This window comes from Ciconia boyciana, chromosome 1, assembly GCF_034638445.1.
Source record: "Ciconia boyciana chromosome 1, ASM3463844v1, whole genome shotgun sequence".
NCBI lineage: Eukaryota > Metazoa > Chordata > Aves > Ciconiiformes > Ciconiidae > Ciconia > Ciconia boyciana.
This window is the reverse complement of record NC_132934.1, coordinates 175,234,504-175,257,625: the sequence shown is the minus strand read 5'-3', so window position 1 is coordinate 175,257,625 and position 23,122 is coordinate 175,234,504. Positions and strand designations below refer to the sequence as shown.

The window sequence follows — 23,122 nt, the reverse complement described above, 5'->3', positions numbered from 1 at the left end:
AAGAAATTTCCAGACTCTGTTTTTTCTATTTATCTATTACAAAATACTGCCTTACAATTCTCCAATATAGAAGTAAATGCATATAAAATGTTTACACTTTATTTGAAACCTGTTATACTGGTCAAAGAGCAGGAATTGCTTAAATACAGATTTTGTATATAGAGATATTGCAAGTTTAGAATACTAGAATTAAAACAAATGTGGGATGTTTTTCACTGTTCTTCCACACAGGGGTGCAATAGTGACATGCTAGAGCAAAGACTAAGCAATGTTTAATGTTAATGATGATGACAAATGAAAAATTATGTTTTAAGCATCTTTCTCTTAAAATCACACTTTCTTGTTTTGAACTTATATGTAAAAATTCAGATTTTTTTAAACTGTTTACAAGAATGATTTTTTTTAGAAACAGCATATGCAAAATTTTAAAGCACTTCAGGTTGTTGAACTGGTGCTTGGCAGCTGCATCACTTAATTTGTTCAGTAAAGTGAGCCTCTTGTGTACCCTCCTGTAAAAATTTTTCACCAAGTTGTTGAAAAATAGTATCTGCAAATTCTGATCTGTTTTTAATCACCATGTCTTTCAGTTGCATCATTTTGCTAACTACAGCTCAGCTGCTCTTTGTTTAAGAAGGCAGTTAACTGATGCAACTACTTTCACATAACTTCATTTAACAGAACCCAACTTTCTCTTCCTCTGCACCCACCCATTTTTAGCTTAACTCTAGTTTTCCATAAAAAGTGGTAGGCATGTGTTAAGAGTTTTTTAAAAATCACCTAGAAAGTTTTCCTTACAGCACATCTATATAAATTTGTAATTTTTAAGATATGCAATTGTTTCTGAAATCCCATTACATTAATTTTTGTTTCTGCTGTATTGACTTGGCAAGAGGCAATGTGTACTTTGACTGCTGAGTTGCATGAATGTTTATTGGCCATCAAGCAAGCTAAACAACAATAACAGTTGAACTTCTGCTACGACCTTCCCCTCATCTGCTGCATTCATTTGCACTTTCTTACTACCATGGATTGATCTTTTCTTGGGAAGGCTGTGCAGACATGTTTATCCTTGATACCTGTATCCCATGTCATCTTGGTTTGCTACTGGGTAATCTGTTTTAGGGTGGTTGTGGTTTGGGAAGTAAACGTGGCATGATGGCATAAGTTAGGTTTCCTAGGGAAATCACACTAAAAATACAAGAACTTAAGGGAAAAGCTAGGTGTGGTTTAAAAAAATCCACAATACTCTAAATGGTTACAAATTAGTAACAATCAAGATTATTTTTTAAGAAAAAAAAAAAAATTTTGTAATCACTTTTTTTTGGGGGGGGCGGGGGGGGGGGGAGGATTTGATTGAAATTCAGTTGCTTGCTTTCAGATGTAATCAGGTGAGTTCTGAAAGAATCCAGACAGATGAAAACTGTAGTTAGTGGAAGCTGTGGTTAAGAGACTAAAATTGTACTTACTCACTGCTTTGCATGCACATTTCTAAAGTTTGGGGGTTGTTTTAGGGGGTTTTTTTGTTGTTTTGTTTTTTGGGGGGGTGTTTTTGATTGTTTTTTGGTTTTGTTTTTTTCCCTAAGGAAGTAGTGGAAGCCTGTTGTAGTTCAGAAGTTAGAAAGAACCCACAAAACTAACTTCACTGTTTGATTTCATGCAAACCCATTAGAAGCAATGTGATTTCACAGACGGACATGAAAAAACTCCTTAAATATGGAAGGAATAGAATACTGCAAGAATAAAACAGTAATGAAACAGTAAAATAAGGCATTAATACGCAGTTAGTTCACTTCTCGGAACAGAAGGACAATTTATAGTTTTAACTGTAGCATCTGATGGTTGAATTTGTCATTTGGAATTTTCCGAATGTGAACAAAAAATTATCATACCTTATTTTGGTTTTAATTGAATTATAGTGTGAAAAAACAATATCATCCTTAATTTTGTTCACTTTATGTGTAAACTTAGACATAGTGAATTGAGAATCCCTTGTTACCATCTTAAAAAAAAAAAAATTAAGATAACAGGTATACTTTGGGAAAGCTTGCTTTTTCTTTTTTCCAATAAAAATGAACTTAAAAGAGGACATATAAATTTAAGCTTATGTTTGTTTTGCATCTAAAGGTAAGGATGGAAAGTGGAGCTTTCTTGTTGAGTACAACGAGCTCAAACAACTGCAACTTTCAACATGCACAGTATTTGGAAAAAACTTGAAAACAAAACCAAAAAAACCCACCACTTTTTAGAAAATTTCACTTTTCTGCCTTACTACTAATTTTCCAGTCATGTTGCACACTTGCTTTATTGTATAAAGCAAACTACACCTACGTTTACATTGCAAATTTCCATGGCTTCTGTCTTTTTTAGAATTGTGTGCTGTTGATTATATGGAATATACCTGGAACTTTTCTTTGTCTTCTGCTGTTTACAGGTAGCAAAGCAGAGACCTGTCTTCCTTCTGCATGGAAGTGTAGTACAGCTTGTTCTTGAATGCTTCTGTGCTTTCTTGCTTTCATTTCTTCTTTAATCATATATCAAACAAAACATTAATGATGGGGGGTATGGAGTAGCTTTTGCATGAAAATAGTGCTTAATTATCTATTCTTTTCTTTTCATCCCCCAAAATAAACATTTTAAGGTATCAAGTTGATCTGGGAGTACTAACCTCTGTGTACGTGTGTGTGGGTGTATATCAAAACAGCTTTCTTCTTTGTTTTGTCTCTTTTTGCTTTTTACTACTGACTTTGTGGTTTTACTACTGTGTTTTCTAGTATTTTTTTATTGTTCAGTAGAAATGTTCTGGAAAAGTTGTATGGATCTGAGACTTATTTGTCTGAGACTATGCCTGTGACTGGAGTGGAGGAAGAGAGAGGAGTATGCGTCATAGATATTTTTTTTTTTTTAAATCCTTTTACGAGGCTTTTTTCAGTGTTAATTTAGCAGAGTAGAGTCTTTCAGAGGCTTAGTTGCATGAAGCAGCTGAACCCACATAGCAATGTTACTGCTGAAAGTGTGCGTGGGGGGTGTTTTGCAGTTCTTCCTGGTTATGCGCTGTTCCTGCTTCCTGTGCTTGCTCTTGCATTTTTCTTGGTGCAGATTCAGCACACTGAACTGGCAGAAAACAAAACTAATCTCTCTCCATTTCTACACACCCCATAAAAATTTATATTGGCTTGGGGGAAGTTAGCAAGTTAAGTTTGTTTATTGCTAAATAGGCTTGTTTCTTTTTCTTTTTACACTCTTAATCAAATAGGCTCTAGAGTTGGCACAAGTAGGAGGGTGGGACCATGTGGTCCATTAACAGCTGTATTTTTTTAATCGGGCAGCCTGACTGGGAGCTGCCTTAGTTGAACAGATATACATATCTTTACCTTTTATTCCTCTTTTTTTATTCAGTACCAAACACAAACTGATTATTTCTTAGCTGCTGCTGTCAAAGGCTAAAGAAAGACACTGTCTTTGCATTAACATTCCCCCCCCCACAGAACCCCTCTACCCCAACCAGGTTCCTGGTATGCACTGGAAATAATTTGGTGAATTATTGCCATAAAATGTTGAGCTGATTTGGTTTTGGGATTGTAGTTTTCCAATTACAATTTTGCTAGTCTCAATTTTCAATTTTGAATATATATCTTTTTCTTCTAGATCCGATTCTATGAAGTAGTCCGTTCCTTAAGAAAAGAGCTAAGTGATCTACAGATGAAAAAGGAGAGCCTAACAGAAGAACTAAGTGGGTATAAATCCCAACTGAAGTGTCTGACAGAGGTCTGTGCACCTTAGTTATCTCAATTAAGAAACTGTGTAAATATATATTGCGAAAAATTCATTCTCCAAATCATTATTTATGTATAAGATATAAAAACTTCTTCGCTGTTTAAAAATCACTGGGGGAAGAAGGGAGCAGGGAGGGAGGGAGAGGGGAAATGTTCTATATACGTCCTTGCATAACAGCTAATTTTACGTTACGGCTATGCTGCAAGATTTGCTCATGAGACCGTTCAGGATAGGCTCTTACCAGCTATGTTGTGCTTTCTGAAGGCAAGGTTCGAGGCGGGGAAGCTGAGACAGGAGATCCATCCAGCAGTAGTTGAAGACACAATGGTGATTCAGTGTCTAATTTTCAAGATGTTGATGTCTTGGTAGTAATTTGCTTCACCTTTTGTTTTAATGATATAAAAATGTGTGTTTTTAAAGAATCCTTTGGAGTTGCATCTTCTCTGTTATGCTTTTCAATTTTTTATATTTTAATTTTCCTATTTATTTCTCTACTAAAGAAAAATATAATTTCATTTCAGGTAAGGTATAAACGCCAGAAGTAGAGAAACAAATTATCTAAATATATTTAATTTTTATTTTCAAAGAGTAAAAGAGTTGAAACAGTATAAGGAGAATGTAGTTTTTAAGGTATTTATGAACATTTATAGTATTCTTAGTATGTATACAGCTAGGATGATTTGTATTGTAGCTGAGTTCCACATAAATCTGGAGTTGTGATAGGACAATTTCAGCTACCCAGAGTATATTTATCCAAGTCATGGCTAGCAGGGACTTAAATGCCATTGTCATTTTACTACTTCTGAAATTATTCTTTAGTTACCACCTTTTTCTTCCTCAAAATTTACTTATGGAATAATCAGGTGATATTAATTATAAAGGATTATCTTGTGAAATTCCTATTATTTTCATTTATCTTTTTGATTTAATTAGAAAAAGTAGTCAATAAATTTTGTGCATTTATGGGCTTCAGCATTATTTTGTGTAATCATCTCTGGTCATAAATGAGATAAAATTAATCCTGTTAACTTTGATTTACACGAACATTTTCCTTCATTGCACATTTAATGTGTTCTGATTTAATAACATTCTACAGGAGGATTTCAACCTTCTGAGATTTGACTGACATCTGTGCTAATTTTTGCTGTAGGAAAAATTTAACGGGATAGTAGATAACAATAACTAAAGTTGTGCTAGAAACAGTTTTCTTGGTACACTGACCTTTCTTTAATATAGAAACTTCTAATTTTGTTCTTTTTATACCACATGGTGGCAGTATCCACCTTTCCCACTGATACATTTCTCAAAGTTTAAAGTTTACTGTGCTTTTGTTTTGATGCTGATGAGAAAGCAGTAGAATGTTGCCTGGGTTGAATTGAGGTGGTTCTTTGGATGCTTATACCCTGTTTGCATAGTCATGCTTAAAATGAGAGACAATTAATGAGAATGAATACCTCATTTAAAAAAAAAGATTAGGGAAGAGATCCAGATGTTGAAATGTCACAAGAAAAAAAGGCTTACAGTTGTTAAAAATTATTCCTTAGGGTTCTCGGGTTTCAGATACAATCACTTACTACAATTCTTCCATATGTAAAAAAGAAAAAAAAAAAAAATTCAAACCCAAGTCTTCACCCTATCTGTTATGCATAGAGATGATGTGTTTTGGATATTTAATGAAATGTGACCTGATACAAGATATTTTACATATGGAGAGACTTAAAAGTCTCTGTATTTTGCTTCTGGCAAGTTCAGATTTGACCTAGTGATTTGATGAGTGTCACTGTAACAAAGTACCTCAGGCTGTTTCAAATAATAAGGTAAGAGGAGCATCATCAATACGTGAGGGTACTTTAGAATCTCTAAGGTACTTAGTACACTAAAGCTAACATACCTAAGCATCTCTTGCAGTTTACAAAAAAGTGGTTTCAAGGTGTACCATTGGGGTAGCTTATTTGAGCTCCTTTGGTAAGGTCAAGCTTCATTGCAAGGAAATTTATCAGTATGAAATAAACCACAGTTTCATTCAGAGTCTTACTTAAGCTCTTATACTTTTCTTTTACTGTTTTTGTGGTATTCCAATCATTCTTTATTTCCAGCTACATGAAACATAGTTGCTGAAGTTCCTTGCCTGTTACTTAATAACCTACACTCTTCAAATCTTCCTCTTGTTTCCCATCTAATATTCCTTAATCTTTAAGTTTTCTCCAACAGTTGCAATATTTCTGTTCTCTACATAGTTTATCAACAAAGTGTCCGATCTGGGTTTAAAACTTCTTTAGGAAGCTACTAATACAGACGTTTGAAATACAGGGGGTTTTTGTTGTTTTGGTTTGGTTTTTTTCCTTCTCTGTGAGAATAAACCACTTCCTACAACAAGCATTCATTTTTTTCTACTATTGCAAATAATTAAGGCTTTTCCTAAGGAGTTTCAACATGTTTTTTTTTCCTTTGTGGAACATGGAAAGGAATTAAAATTACATTCTTATCCCCAAACTTTCTATTAACTACTAATGGCTTGGGGGAGGAGGATTTTGCTGGCTTTTCTGGTTGTTTATGGCTGATAAACTAGGTTTGAGTAAGTCTTATACATGTAGATATTCACCCAGAAATAAAGTCATGAGGAATATGAGAGAATTAGGTATAGACTCATAGGAAAGCCTATCTAGGCAACAAAGAATTGAAAAAGTTTAAAGGAAAATCCAAACTTGTCTAATGTGTTAAGCCAACTCTAGGAAAATTTAGATGTGAAATTAATTAATCAAATAAGACAACCGTTGCCTAACATCAGCTATGTAAGTTTGTGACAGGATGGCTTTAGTCCCTTAGTTTGGTCAAAGGAAATGAGCTCTAATTTTACTGTTCTTGTTTTAGAGTGTAAATGTAAGACACTTAGATGATTTTGTTTTCTCTGTTCGTGAGCCTTTATATACTGTTTTGTGGGAAAGCAAAGCAGCACAGTTCTATTCTCTGCATGCTGTTATGATGAGCCGATACAGCTATCGGTTATATAAAATCAGGTCTTTAAACCCACTAAATCTTTGCTCCATGCTGCCATATTTTTTTGTTGTTGTTGGGGAGGGAGAGGGCACCAAAAAAAATCAAACAAAACTCATTGTTGGCACAACAGATCTAGCCTGGCACAAAATTGAGTGCAGTGGCCTGGGATTGTGGCCTCTCAGCCAACTGCGTGTATAAGCATCCAGCTCTACCAGCTAGGAAGCTTGGTTCTGTAAAAATTGAGTTGTCATTGTAGCCTTATAGAAACTAATTTTCTAAGACTTGACAAATCCACATGTGTTTTATCTCTAGGAAATTCATTCATATTAGAAAAAATTTTATTTCTGACTTCAGGGCATAAAAGAAATCTTTCAAATGTTTGTCACCTGTAGTTGTACTCTAGCTATATGAAAATATATTTTGTTTGTTCAGAAGGGGCAGGAGGTCCTAAGTGTGTATCAGCCTCTGTTTAGCACTCATTTAATTCTTAGTATGCTGAGGAGTAAGATCACTAAAACTCTACAACTTTGTAACAAAATTCTCTTGTTGATTGTCTGTTGCTGCTGTGAGTTAGCACTTAATCAAAGCCTGCTGAATCTGTAAGACAGACCCAGTAGGGTAGGGAGCTGCTTCTGACAACTGGTAGCAAAGAACAACGTGTGAAGACTAATTTCTAGCACTGGAACATAATCTGATAAATACAGCTAGTGTCAAAAGACCTTTGTCACCACTTTCTGTTTTTTAAAGTGGGCAGTATAAGTGGTTCTGCAGTACTACCACTAAGTTGATGGTTCTCTGTACACAATTGTTGCATCTATGATTTAGACCAGTACAGTTCCTCTGATTCTAGGTGCAGCAGCAACAGACTGAGGAGAGGCAGTGGAACTGGTAAAAGTCATGTTCTTGTATTTAATTGCTGACTGATCTGTTACCAAATGTATAGTACAGACTTGTTTCAGTCCTTTTACAGTGCTCAGTACTTCAAGTACGAATAATGTTGGCACCACCACCTTTGGAGGTACAGATAGCGAAGAAAGTCCAGGTATTGTGTTGTATTACCAGGAGCTTCCCAGAAACAAAACCACCTTCTGATGTGTGTGTTCCCATGCTGAACATCAGTGTACTATTTTCAGAGTTGTTTGCTTCCAAAGTGGTTAGTACCTTCCCTCAAACAGGTGTAATTTACTACTTGTGTGTTTCTCTCAGGGCTAGGAGAGAGTCTGAGAAAGAAATTCTGCTTTTCTTTGTAGCTCTAGAAGATCAAGTATTGCTTTCTTCTTCTGGCTATGAGTTTCTTGGCAATGTTTTCCTGGAATTCGGTCTTGATACAGTTTTATCAGGGCTTACTTTCTGTAGTTATTTTTTCTCTGTAAAGTTGCCTTCAGGACTTGCAATCAAATTTATAGTATGACAGTTATCTAAAAGCTGTGGTTAGCCTAAAGACAAAGCTGGATGTATGTAGGACAAAGATCTCTTCTAAGACCTCGTCTCTGAATCGGGATTAGTAGCTGTCAGGTTTTGCTAGACAAACCTAACAATTTTCTCCGTGATAATGTTTCCCAGCTGGAGGAAAAATGTTTCTATAGTCTTCAGAGAATGAACTAAGCTATTGCACTCAAAGGGTCAGTTGGCATTAGATGTATCTGAACGTTGTAAAATTGACCCTACTGTTACCACTCTAGGAGGACTGCATTCCCTAAGATTTTTTTCTGAAATTTGCACATCTGTAATTAAAGACTGCATTCTAGAACCCTTCCCCAGCCCCCTGACATCAATTCTTTCCAGCAGTGCTTTGATTACTTGGTCTTCATGTCTCTCTCTAGAAAGGACAGATGAGGCCTCAGCCTTAGGTGAGATATGTGCCTTCTTTCCTCCATTACTGTTAATATTTATCTTGTTCAGGAAAAAAAGGTGCAAAAAAAAGTATTCTACCAATAACTATTAGCTTGGGGCAGCAGTTTAACATTTCCAAGACTCAAGAAAACTTACGTGTCTATGAAAGTTCCCTTTTCATCCAATGTCTTTCTACCTCTTTTGATATATAGCTATGGCTTATATAGACTGCTAGTTGTTGTTCAGAAGGACCAAATGTCTTAATTCTAGTCTCTAATGCAGTGATCTCAAGGATCCTTTTCACCTGAGAATATTTCACTGAAGATTCTTGTCAGTTCAAATTCAGAGAGAAAGAACTTTTTATTCCCCTCACTTTCTTTTGCAATAGAGGCACTTGTGCCAAAGCTTTTATTTCTTACCTTTCTTGCAGAGCTTCCCTATTTTGGAAGTAGCTCAACTTTTTTGTTTATAATTTTTAGTGGCAGACAGTGCCTCATCCACAGTCCTTGGCAGATTACCAATTTCATATCAACATACCAGAAGAGATATTTTATCCAGTTATGTGTAACTTCTTCCTGACATTTGGGCAGTTGTATTCAAATAAATAACGTATTGACCAATAATTTTTGAATACGTACTATACTATGTAAACAGATAGAAGCAACATGTCATCTTTACTAAGTAGCAGCACCTCATCCAAATAACTTGAGGGAATTGGTTTTCACATCACAGTAGTATAGTGACTTTACATTTGCTTAGGGCCTTTAGGTACCTTAGGATATGAACAGAAAGTGCTGGCTTGTGTAAGTGATACTGCAAAGATGGAGTTCTTTTTAAAAGCAGGATCACTTTCTTCCACAGGCTTATCTGTAGACAGTGTGAAGAAGTCATGCTACTTCTGCTTGATTGGCTGATTAATCTTTTCCCTGCATTTCTGTTGTTTATCTTCTTATCCCCAAAGGCTTTTTGAAAGATCAACTAATCCCTACTATGTGTTATGTGTCACTAACTTTGTTCAAAAAGTATGTCACCCAGTTTTTGTACTTGAAACTTAGATAGGTGTTCATTTCAGTGACTGCTATAAGCTGCTGTTCATTCCAGATGGAGGATAACAGTGAAGCTTAATATCATAAAACTGAGGTCTGTCATTAGCTCTTTAGTTTCTCTACCAGTTTGTGTTTTAAATGGTGCAGATCAGGCAAGTTCAGAATCTTCTTGCTTGAAACATCCGTTGACAGTGTTTGTAAACCAAATGGAAGTGCTTCTTGGTAGGGACTGCTTCACATGCTCTGTAGAAACCACCTGTGCTGGTTAATACTAGGTCTCTTGGACAGCTCTGTTAACAATTTCTTTAGGCAATGTTTGCCTACCCATCTCATACAGGACAGGTTTGTTTGTTTTAACCACCTCATCTGTCTGAGTTGCTACTCTCTGCAGTAGCAAAAATTAGTAAGAAGCTGAAGAAAAGCCATGCGTTGTTGGCAGGATCATGACAATTACGTTCCATGTGAGAAAGTACTGTTTGTCCTTTAATTTTTTTAGGGTTTATGGACTTACTTAAGTTATTTTTATTTATTGATGTTATTTCCAGGGCCTCATTCATGTCCTTGAAAGTGCTCTGTATCTTGATCCTTTTAAAAGCCCCCTTTTTGCTTCAGCAGGACAAAGCTGTTCATCAAGACTTCCAAGCTATCTCTTGAAGATAAATTGAAAGATAAAGCTGTTCCATTGCAGAGATCTTTTTTCAGTTCAGGGTATATGGACATTGTTATAAACTAAATTAACTTCATCACATGCAAAGCAAGGCTTATTCTTCCTGAGCACAGGCAGCTTGATTGTATGTCTTTAAGATATATTGCTATAGAAGTCCAGAAGCTTTTGTATCTGCTACCTGGAGATATGCATACCATATAGGGGTTTTTGTGTGTTGGCCTATAGACTGTTTATTAGCTTGCCTTGTCACATTTTTTCCTGTGATTAAAGTACAACTGTGACACCTAAAAAATTAGGTAGTTGGAAAACAGTGACCTATGCAGTAGAATTAGTATTTTTTTCAAGAATTACATTAAATCTTTAAAAAACAAACAAAACAAACCCCCTTTCTTTAATTATCTGTTTAACAGTTTGATACTTTAGGAATGTCGTAGTATCAGTTTTCAAAAGTAGAATTTAACTTCCCTCCCCTTCCATGGAGTTACCATATTTCATATTATCATGACATTAACATGACATTAATGACTGATTTTTTTTTTATTTTTAAATAAAATTCAAAACCTGCTTCAGGTCTCGGGTATTAGAAGGAACTAATTTTATAGATACTTAACTGTTCTGTTAATGGGTGCTTTAGAGCTGTTTATGACAAATTTGTCCAGAGGTTAACCAATTTAATTTTATACTTTTGATAGTTGTCCTCTAGCTGCTAAATGTGTAATACTGTAGGAACTTCAATAGCCCACTCTGTGAAGGGCGTATGAATTCCAGCATGGTATTAGCAGCAGAATGGCACAGGATATCCACAGAGGGATTGTATCCAAACTTAATCTTTCAATTTCCACTTAAAAGTTAAGTGCCCTTACCACCATTTCCTATTGCAAGAGGAGTCATGTTTGCACTGTATAACAGGGTACTTGCACCTCTGTTACATATTTGAAACTAGCTAACTTGTAGACAACACCTTTAAAAACATCTGACAGAGGCTTTACCATTATGATAATGCCATCTTTATAAATGATGGCATGTTAATTGATTTAAAAAGAAAGTGTTCTGTAGTGTTAATTTGTTTAATGTATATCTATTAATTAGAGTAAACATAACATACTGGTATATATGGCTTATTTTTAGGATGAATAACAATTGTGTGTTTTGATGACATGTTCTTAATGATACGCTGTCCAAAATCCTCGTGAAAGCTTTCTCAGCATTGTGATTATGTGATTGTGATGTAATGTGATTTTAGAGCAAGTGAAAATTACTAGATTTGTGAAATAAATAAGAAATTTTCATTTTATATCAAGAGAATAGTTACAGTATGTTTAATAGCTCAGAGAGCTTTTTTGTAGTGTCTTACAAGCATTTAGGTGTGGTTTGTTTGTTGTTGTTGTTGGTTTTTGTTTTGTTTTTTTTTCCAAGAAGGCATTCTGTCAGTGTTTCACTTAATGGTGCCTGTGAATTTGGTCAGAGTGTTCTTTGTGTCTTTCCATCCCTATCCTAGAGTATTATCCTTGTGTTCATTCCTCCTAGGAAGCTGTATTTAGGAGTCTTCCACTCCATATATGCTGTTGTCCTAAACTTTTCTTGTCTATTAAAAACTAGCTAGACACAATTACTATCCTCTCTTATAACTGTATAAAACATAGCTTTCAGCTGATTTGGAAAAATTATGCACTTATACAATGTCCCGCACTGCAAAATAAATTTAATTTGCAGTGGCTAAATGGTTGATTCAGTAATCACATCTTAAGGCAGTCATTTGGTTTTGTATTCACCTTCAGTGAATAATATTGTGATGTCCATTTGGTATAACCAGATGAAGTAATTGTTTATCAAGCATTCATTATTGAGCCTGCCATGTATCAACCATAGCAGAAAAGAACAGAACTCAGCAGTATTCTGAGAAACAGAATATGGAAAAAATCTAGATGCCCAGGGGCTATTCTTAAACTTTTAGCAAGCAACTCTTTTTGCTGTCCATCAGATTTCCCTAGTACAGGTGGATGAGCATTATTTTTTTTAGTTGGTTTTGTGAAGAAATTACTAAGTAGTACAGCGTTTAGGACGAGCAAGTAAGGTAAGCTTTGTGAAAATAAATATCTACTTTGTAGAAAAATCTGAGAAATGAAGTCTAGATTGTGGATTAAGGTACAAAAGTCTGCTATTCCCATGGGGGGTGGGATGGAAGAGTATTGATGATTAGGATATTTGTTTATCTTCAAAAGGAATAATCAGTGTTTTAAAAGACAAATGCTTTCTGTGTGTTCTCTTGCTCTGTTCCCTTTTTTCTAGTTCCTATAGTAGTCTCTCAAAGTACACGAGGAGGAAAAAGAAGGGAGAATGGAAATTAACACTGATAGACCAGTAAATAAGCAACTTTTTTCTTTTCAACTTTTTTCTTTTTTTTTTTCTTCTTCCTCCACCAAAGCTTTGGATGATATGCTTCAGCAAACATAAGTTACCAGATACAATTTGGGAGTAACTGGCTGAAATTTTTCATATAATGACAGAATTTCCCAAACTTTCTGAACGATCAGTTCTCTTTCTTTTTTTCAAATGGACCAGCAAGTATCATCACAAAGAAACTTGTTTGAAAATGTTGTAAGGGTGGTGTGACTTTTGTGCTCCTACTATAGGTTTGTAGACCACCGGCTGTATATGTGAGGGTTACTGGTCTTTGAAGTTGTGCTAATGAACAAATGCGTTAGAAAAAAAAATAGGTACATCAATCAACTATTTAGAATAAGATAAAAATAAGTTGAGTATCAGTATAGCTGGTTACTTTGTGGTGTATGCTAGATTTCCAAATACTGAGACAAATGAAAATACTACCACTTGAATATTCATAAGAGGTCTTCACAAAACTTAGTCGGTGATTGCTTTAAGTAAATATCATTGTAGCTGTGATCATTTCAAAATGTCTTACCTTCTAGAGCTATGAAGACGAGAGGAGGAATCGGTCAGAGCTTGAGGTTAGATGCCAGCGTTTAACACTGGAACTGGCTGATACCAAGCAGATGATTCAGCAAGGTGATTACAGGCAAGAGAACTATGATAAAGTAAAATGGTAGGTATCTCTATAGTTCAAGTGTTCTACTAACATACAAATGTTAATAGATAAACTTCAACCCTTATTGGCCAGAGTTTTTAATTTGATTTTTGGCTTATACATACCACAGATATTTTTCCTTACCTCAGTCCACTAACAGTTCGATTATCTCCTGTAGTATATTGCAGTCGTAAGATGAACAACATTTTGAAATCTGATGCATCAAATTATCTTCCTAAAAGTTTATATTCAGGGATTTACTGTGTTTTTAGAAGAGCCTACCAGTCTCATTGCAACTGAAGAAGTGGGAGCTGTTGATGCCAAGCATCTTAGAACAAGTACTCTTTTTTTTTTTTTCCCAGTTTAAAAGCAATGATCCAATAAAAGGCCAGTACTCTACTGTGTGGTGCCTACACAGTGAATTAAGAGGGTAGGACCTTGGGAATTAATATTTAACAACTTAAAACATCCTTGTAACCATAAATTTGAAAGGGCTGTTACGAGAACTCCTTGTCAGAGAATCTTAGGATTACCTAGTGAATTGGTTTAACTGCAGGAAGCTCCAGTGTCTCTTTTCACTTTTAAAATATAGATTTTGGCGTTCTAGCCTATGCTTTGAATGCCAGTCTCGTAAATAACAATTGCAAAATAGTGAAAATGGACTCCTTATAAATACACTCATAGGTGTATACTTCACAGTCCAGCTCCAAAATGGCTTTTTCAGTGTGCTTGCAAGTACAAGAAATCTAGCCTTTGGCACATTTGTTGGGGAACGGATTAAAAAAATAGGGATTATGAATAGAAAACACCCTGTCAGCTCCTCAGTTGTTCATACTGAAAGGACTCAGGCACAGTTACTGACGCAAATGACTTTGCCACTAAGTCATTTGAAGGAGGTCTGTCTTCTGAATAACTGTTCACAGCTATATGTACTAAAACAACCTTGGAATCTACCTGGACGCTTGTTACAAATAGGATGGTTTGATGCTATGGTTTGCTTCCCATGTGCAACTGCATCTTAATAAGTGGATTGTAATAACTTTCATGTGAATGGCCCCAGTGTTTAAGAGTGTACATTTAAAATAGTCTTGAGTTGAAAAAGGCATGAATGAACGTGCCAAAACTATATTTGAGAGAGTAGGCTGTATTCATCTGGGTAGGCACAGATGAAGGGGAGGGGAGAGCACTGTTGGCATGACTGCATGAGGATATTTGGGAGCATTGCAGGAGTTAATCACTTCCAGGCTTGTTTCTGCCTTTAAAAATGCTATATCAAATCTTCTAGTTCTGGTGTACTACAAGTTATCTCAATTTAAAAGCTATGCTATGCTTAATATAAAACTGGTTAGCTTTTTTCCATACTGCAAGCTCGTACTGGCTCATTCATTTCACTGTTCTGACAGGGCCAGATAGAGTGGAGACATAGAGCTGCTTCTTTGTGCATATGGAAAGCACACTTATTCAGGATACCAACATACCTTTTGCAGCTGTGTCATGTATATACTAAACATGAGAAGAGTAGTACAACCCCCTCTGGTATCAAGGGACTGTATACAAGGGAGAGTAGCAACTGAGAACAAGTATACATTGCTTTGTGTTTGATTAGGAAGATGGGAATGAAATTGCTTTAGTTTTTCATCCAGGTTCAATGTCTGCAAAAGATTCAAGAGAATGTCCTGGACAATAGCATCAAAAGCTTGATAAAACTAAAAGGATGGACAAGGGTACTTGCGGTTTATTGCTAAGAGGAGAAATGTATAGCCCAAAGTTACACTGAAGAAGAGTAATCAGAGGAGGATGAAATAATTTAGGATTAGGAATTCAGGATTATTGTATTATAATTTAGGATTATTTTTTAAATACTTAAAAATGAAGAAAATCCTTTCATCTAATAAGATACTGTTGCAGGTGTTAATAACTAAAAAAGGTAAGACTATCACTAATTGCCCTATGAGTGACTGGTTGGAAAAAGTCAGTGTCATGAGCTGAAAGAAAGCTGAGAAATTTCAAATGCACAGGAATCTTGTTCGTTACACTTTGTGTCTAATAGTTTCACTTTATTTTAACAGTGAACGTGATGTATTTGAACATGAATTGTCAGAACTCAGAAGAAAATATGAAATATTAGAGGTGTCACACAAAGCACAAGCTAAAGAAAGAAATGATTTATCAAAAGAGGTAAACATAAGGTTCTTATTTCAGTAATTGTCTGTTTCTTCACCTCAGGAATTTGATTTTTTTGTCTAATGAAATCTGTCAGGACCACCTGTAGGATTATGGAATAATTTAGATTAGAATGGTCCTCAGAAGTCCAGCTGGTCCAACCCTCCCATGCAGTGCAGAGCCAACTTAGGTCAGGTTGCTTAGAGCTTTGTCAAGTTTTGAATATCTCCAGGGATGGAGATTCTACAGCCTTTCTGGACAAACTGTTCCAATGTTTGTCCGCCCTCTTTGTGAAAAAGTTTTTGTGAAATCTAATCAGAGTTGTTGCAGCTTTTTTCTGTTGCCTCTTGTCCTGTCACTGTGCACCACCAAGAGTCTGGCTCTTTCTATGCATTCCAACTGGATAGGTGAAGATAACAAGACTTTCCCCATCCAGATTTCTCTTCTGAAGGCTGAAAAAACCCCTCCATTTCTCTCAACCCCTTGTACATCATGTGCTGTAGTCCATGACCATCTTGGTAGAGCTCGTCTGGTCTTGCTCCAGTATGTTAATGTATGTCTTTATGGGGAGCTCAGAATGGGACATGGCACAACAAATACAGTCTCACAAGTACTGAACACAGGATGATAATAATAATAATAATTTTCTTCAACCTATTGTCTGCATTTTTGCTAATACAGCGTAGTGGGCACTTGGCCGCCTTTGCTGTCAGGACACACTTCTAGCTCGTGTTTAGTTTGTTCAACTAATATTTGCCTATCCAATCCATATTTTGCCAGTTTTCCAGTAGAGATGTATGGGAGATGGCAGAAAGCCGTGCAAAAGTCCAGGTAAATGACATGGACAGCTGTCTCCCCATCCGTAGAGCCAACTGTCTTGTCAGGTTTGCTAGGCACAGTTTGGCCTTGGTAAATCCATGCTAGTTGTTTCCAGTCACCTTTTCCTCCATATGCATGGATATGGCTTCCAGGAGGATTTGCTTCATAATCTTTGCAGGGACTGAGATCAGATTTACCAGCCTACAGTTCCCTGGGTCCTCCTCTTTGGAGGTGGATTCTGGTCATCAGAAGCCTTGCTCACTTGCTATGATCTTTCAAACAGCTGGCCAGCCACACAGCAATGTTGGCTGTCTCCCTCAACATTGGTCAAGTGCTTTCCATTTTTCCCTAGGCATTATGCACATGCTGTTTTCCTAGGTCTCTAGCTTAGTCTCCCTTTGCTTCAGTCTTCCAAACTCTGCCAATAAGCTCAGGAACCTGGGAGGCCCAAGGGCAAAATTTACCAGTGAAGGCTGAATGCTGTGAGTATGCTTTGTCCCTCAAAAGGCGCAGAACTAGTTGTAATAAAGTTACAACCCTTTCTGACCAATAGTGCCAGTAGGGCAGAGCTACTGCATGGCTTATGTTTTGCTGTGTATGTTTTTTCTAGACATCAATAGAATGCATAGTTTTTCTTCTTTGTGACTCTAGTAAAATAATGGTTCAGTTGCCCGAAGTTTCCTTCACTTTGCCTTTACAGAAGTTAGTTCTGTGTTAGGAATAGAGAGGCTGCTATTCTGGACCTCTTCTTTCTATGATACTGCCTATTGACAAGAGGAATTCCAGTGCTGCTTCCCTTCTGGGCAGGACTATCTACTAGGATTGAGGGACTGTTTTTCTCTAATGTGTCTCCATTAGTCTTTGAAAGTCTTTCTGCTGGGAAAATGAATAAATGCCTCTTCAGGCACAGAGGGGTTCTCATCTTTGTTAGGGTTCCACTGAGTTCCGATTCAGTTAGGTCAGTCACTTCACTCAGATCTCAGTCATTGCCATTCTGGTAGCACTAGGATTTTACAGGGGAATGTGTTTCTGCTGTTCCAAAGACATTACAAGAGCCAGAGGCCTGTCAGGTCAAGAGGAATGTCCCTTGCTGCTTCTCTGTTCATTAATTCATTCATCCAAGAGTTACGAATTGTTTTCAGTGATGGCTCCCTTACTGAGCGTGTATGATAACTTTTGGGTCAAGGGACTCAGAGAAATGTATGTAGAGAATGTTCCCAAGTCCACTGCCTTGATCTATAGGACTTTTGATGGTTTATGTCAGTACAAGCTTCCATTACCCAGTATCCATTTTCACTATTTCTGCATCTAAATTGTTCATAGGGAGGATTGCTTCACTGAACCTTCAGGATTAATTATTCACCTTAAGTAAGCGAGTTACAATAGAATCATCCAAAACTACTGGAATCCCTAAGGGATTTTTCCTTTCATTGGATGTAGGTGTAACTTTGCAACAGCTTTTTCGGGAGGGAGAAGAGGCTTTTACTGAATCTCGAGAAATAAACTGAAAAAGTTTCTATCATCATTGACTAATTATCAGATGGTTTGTAGCTCAGTGCAACTTCAATGCAAAAATAAGACTATTTTTTAAGCTGTGTTTCTGTATAGAAATCTTTCTAGGAAACACCAGGGAATAGAGAAACAATTGATTGGTTGTTCTGAATTCATTTGTGAATTTATTTTTTAACATGATATGAAAGGGGCACTGCACGAGAAGGTTGTTCTTGACTTCTGTACTGGTCCAGGCAAGAATCAAATGGAGGATCTTTGTGTGTTAACACTTTGGCAGCTGAGTAAATGAGACCAGTTATGCCTGAGAGAATTCAGGGGAGATTGTGTTCCTTAGTGTCTCTCTATAACAATGTTACAGATAAAATAGTGGCTATAACTACCACTTTAATGATCGTACTCCTCTGCCTAATTTTACAGGCAGCCATAGGGATACTCTGAAGCACTAGGGAAGAAACTGAATTTCTATTAGAAAATATCTCTTATATTCTCCTCTTTTATATCAGTCTGAAAGCTTTGTTAGGCTGTTTATTCATCAGTGTTCTAGCATCATAAGAGGACATCAAAATGCATGTTTGTTCTCAGCATATAACGATGGCCAAAAAAGTATTGTCATGTACATCAAGTTTATATGTATGCATCAAGTACTACAGTGTAGCAGCAACAATGGATTTTTTTCATTAACTTTATACTAAATTAGTCTGAGAGGGTATAAAAGTAGCACTACTTTAAATTAAAATACAGCTTCAAACTGTGTGATTACTTGAATCTCCTGGAAGGTCTGTGGTGGTTTTTGTGTATGCTGATATAGTATCACAAGTTCTGGATCGGAAGAGCATACAATTGTAAGTGTTTACACAGTATTTGTTCCAGGGGAGGAGTTGGAGGGGTAGTAACTCCTAGATTTCTTTCTTCATGTAGTAATCCACGATGTCTGTGTTCACTGTGGATATACATATAACCTGTTACTTGGAGAGAGGGGACATTTTGTGTTTTTTCCTTAAATAAAACGAAGCGTAGGACAGGCGTTTATACATCACCCTCTGTGGTGCTCAGCGAGTGGGCAGATGGAGAGAATCATGCCTCTAAGAGCTTCTTTTTTTTTTTTTTTTGGTATGAATTTTCAGCTGTTTAACTAGTTGCTCCATGCCTTTGACTCGAGTATCTCCTTTCAATAACCTTTAGTCGTTTTATAACTCGGGAAGGGTGAATTCTATCTAAAATGTGTACATGACGTCTTTATAGCTTTGGGGGACGTATTTCTGATAAATTATTAATTTATCATTCTTTGAACTTGGCATGTGACATCCTCAGGAGCTTAAACAGCAAAGTTATTTAAGGTGATAAAACTGCGTTTTACTGTCATGAGTAAGGAGTTAGGCCACTCTGCACCAGTGCCATTATGCTCTGTGGCTGTTCTCTGACAACGTTCACCTCAAATAGATGGAGACTACTTTCTCCCGTGCCACTTTCTTCTTGGAGTAGTAAAGATGACTGATCTGGTGATTGGGAAGGCTGTTACAGAGACTCACAAGATATTCATGTTTCTACTTTAGCATCAGTTCAGCCTTCTGTAGCAACACCATGCTAAATGAAAGTCAAAACAAGGCACGCATAACCCTCTTTGCCCTTGGTCCTAGCCTGGAACGTTACTTTGTCCATGACAATCATGAGTATACTTCAGCCCCAGAACTAACAGTTTTACCATTTCTTTATGGAGCAATAATCACTATGGTGCCCTTAAGCTTTTCACTTCTGTTTGAGAATGTTGTAGCCAGTATGATGACAGGTTGGCACCAAGACTCAACATCAGTATTTCTGATGTAGTACTGTTCAGTACTATCACTATTTAATACTTCAGTACTGTTTAGATACTGAGGTAGATTAAGAGGCACTTTACCTCTTTTTCAGGTGCCAGCTACCAGAAAAAAATAATGAAAAGTCATAAAATTATAATTTTATTAGTCTTTTTTTCAGCATAAAGCTTCACCAACTTACATTAAACGTAAGTGTAAGTAGAGTTGTTTGGTTCAGGTGATTTCACAGAAGAGAGTTAAAATGAAATTGCAAATATGTGTACATAGGTTAAATACTTATCTTGAAGTTCATGTTAAAGTGTTCTTTTTAATGCCTTTTATAGCTGGCAACCATACAACAATCCCTCAACTTGTTGCAAAAAGATAAAGATTATCTTAATCGCCAGAACATGGAGCTTAGTGTTCGCTGTGCACATGAAGAAGATCGTCTTGAAAGACTTCAGATTCAGCTAGAGGATGCCAAAAAAGCTAGGGAAGAAATGTATGAAAAATATGTTGCATCCAGGTAACTTATTGTGTGTTCACTTCTATCAGTAGACAAGTTATTTAGCTGTTTTCCCTTGTTTCTTGCACAAATCCTATTTTATTAAAAAAAAAAAATTAACTTTCAGAAAGCTAGTCCATATTTGTGTAACTAGAAACAGAACACTTCTGTTGGGTCTTAATGTGTATAAGGAAACTTTTTTTTAACTCTTTGATATAAGACCATAGCAGTGACGATGTCAGTATTGAAAGTTTATGGCAACTATTCTCTTACGTGTATATAGAAATTTACGGAGGTAACTGTAATTAATTACAAAAGAGAGAAAAAGTCTTTGAAGTGCATATGTTGCATATCTCCTCACCCTCCATGACCTTTATTAAAAACAGGAGTATCTGAAAGAGAATCTAAATTATTATTGCAGAATAAAATATATTTAATTTTCACAAATGTTTAAAATAGGACATAGTATATTTCATATCAGCTATTAGAGCTATCAGTCTTTCATCTCTCAAGTTCAAATACAGATTCCCTAAATGCAGCCTTGAGAAATAAATTGATCATTTTATGCTAGCCACAATGGTAAATAGTGTCAAATCCTTATGCTATTTGAATTGGTATAGATGTATGTATGTATGGGATGTTGAACAAGAAACACTACGCTATTCAGCTACATGTCTTGTTACACTACAAAATTTCAAACCACATATAGATTTTTCTTATTCAGAATTCAAGGTTATCCAGTTCATGTTATTTCCCTACATCTAGATGCCAAAAAATACCATTTCAATATATATCCCAAAATTACATCAAATATTTGCCTGTATGTACTTCAGTAACGCACATAAAACCATTTTTTTGGTTAGTATTGTCCTTAAAAAAACACCTGTGGGTTGAATGAATGAGCTTAGAGTATGAAGTAGGTTCAGCTTCTCTTCAGCTGTTTCCTTCTGTTTGAATCAAGATGGAACTGCAAACAGCTTCTATAAATCTTGTGTCCTTGTATAACTAAGATGAAGTCTGCTAATATGACTCTCCTGTAATGCAACTAAAAGACAAATTGTTATCTAAATGGAAATAGAACAGCACTCTACGGAAATTATAATCTATTCCAGCCCATATTGCTTATCAGAAGTGGTTTTAATACTCTATTTTTCCTTTCAATGCAGTCACTTAATCTTTTTTTAATTTGTTTTACATATGTATATCTCAGAACTATGTTCACCTGGAACTTCTGCATTTTAAATACATTTTTAAGACTTGCTTTTAAATGGTGTTTAAAAAATCATGCAGGTCTGAGCAGTCTTCCTCTAGAAATGTGCTTGTAAGCAGTGACTCTTGTAGCTAGATTTCTATTTCTAGAAAACCACTGTGAACTCCTTACCCTGTAATAATGATGTAGAGGCACCTGTACAGATCTGTCTCCATTTGAGGAACCTAGAAAGAGACATAAATAGAAAGAGACATATATCTCTACCACAGTTTGAGATACTGTGCAAGCCTGCTTCACTGTCCTCTAGAATATCAGAGGTCTCTGTCTCTTGCATTTTGATACCAACTAAAGAGAAATTCTGTGACTCTTAGTTTGCCTTTAGAGATCTTGATACTGTCATTGGGATTCTGTACTGTTACCAAATCTCTCTCGACTTCATTGGTATCGGTGACTCTCTTCATGATGCTAATTTTCATAGGACAGGTATTAACTAATGAGTATTAACTAACTCCAGAGACTGTTACTGTCTTTTGCAGGGACAATATAGCATAGCAGAGAAGACAGTGTAGTGTATTGAGCAGCATGTGTAGGACTGCACTGCAGCTTGGGCAGCCTAGGTTGTATTCAAGGTTCCGCTGCTGACCTTTGAATAAGTCATTTCATAATGTAAAAATGTAATGTAAAATGTAAAAATGTTAATGTAAGATTTCTTTTGTAAAATGTAATAGTATCCTTTTGTAAAGTGCTTTAAAACCTGCATGTGATCTGCAATACTGCAGAAGCTATCCCTTTACATTTTCCCATGCACATATACACGCTGTGTATGCATCTTCTGAGACTGCGTCCCATAGTGGGGATTCCTGTCTATTCAGCAATTTAAACCATCCATCTCTCAGGTCAAATATCTACAGTATTAGGTTTCTTATAGAGAACTCTATAGAATCCTATTTATTTGTTAGATAAATTAGAGAGGTACAAAAGTGGAACAGGATAAAACTGTACCAACTAATGGACATTCTACAGTCCTCCGTGCTACCTGGAGGCCGCATCAGTTTGGGTAATAAGTTTCTATTTGCTACCTTTTGAAGAATTTGAGGCTTTTTAATGCTCGCTTCACATCTGGATCTCTTTTGGTTGCTGTAGTTCAGGAATGAAGATGATGAAATCAAACCCAAGTATCTATTTTTAGGAATAAAGAATAATTCACCTTCTGGTCACCATCAGAACTGCTGGCATTGGGGTACTGTAGTTAGAAAATTACAGACTTTAGGAAACTGAGGGATTAACCTGCCAAATTTTTAAAAAGTCACACTTCAAAATAGGTTGAGATAGTGGCAAGATGAATGGCAGCAGCTCATAGCTGCAGTTCTTGGCAATCTATGTGTAAGCACAGACCAACTCAAAAGATTTCCCTTTATATGTTTAATCTTAAAACACAATCCATAGTTGCATTGAGATGCTCAGATCACATTTAGTTTATTTGCAGTATAAAGCCTTATAAATAATAGGCTTGGAAAAAAGCTCATTAAAGCCTGCAGCCTGAAGAAGGCAAAATAACTCAATAAGGCAAAAACATTTTTAATTACTGCTCAAGCAAAAGACTGTAACAGCAGGTCAGGAATAAAAATTGCAAATGATGGTCCTTTGCTTCAGCAGCAATTCTGTGTTTATTAAAAGGCATTGGCAAGGCAGTCAAGCTATATACTCTGAATATGCCCTATACTATACCACTTGTTTATTTTAGTCATCATAAAGAT

At 36.2% G+C, this 23,122-nt stretch overlaps 1 protein-coding gene across 4 annotated transcripts in view; it reads left to right on the top strand.

The window, feature by feature from the left end:
- The window catches only part of PIBF1 (progesterone immunomodulatory binding factor 1), a 123,236-nt gene that overhangs the window by 7,763 nt on the left and 92,351 nt on the right, over window positions 1–23,122 (top strand). For all 4 annotated transcript variants that reach the window (XM_072850089.1, XM_072850088.1, XM_072850091.1 and 1 more), the window contains exons 5-8: window positions 3,646–3,765; window positions 13,248–13,381; window positions 15,433–15,541; window positions 19,995–20,176. In XM_072850089.1, the coding sequence (XP_072706190.1) occupies window positions 3,646–3,765; window positions 13,248–13,381; window positions 15,433–15,541; window positions 19,995–20,176 (545 nt within the window). The remainder of the gene's footprint in view (window positions 1–3,645; window positions 3,766–13,247; window positions 13,382–15,432; window positions 15,542–19,994; window positions 20,177–23,122) is intronic.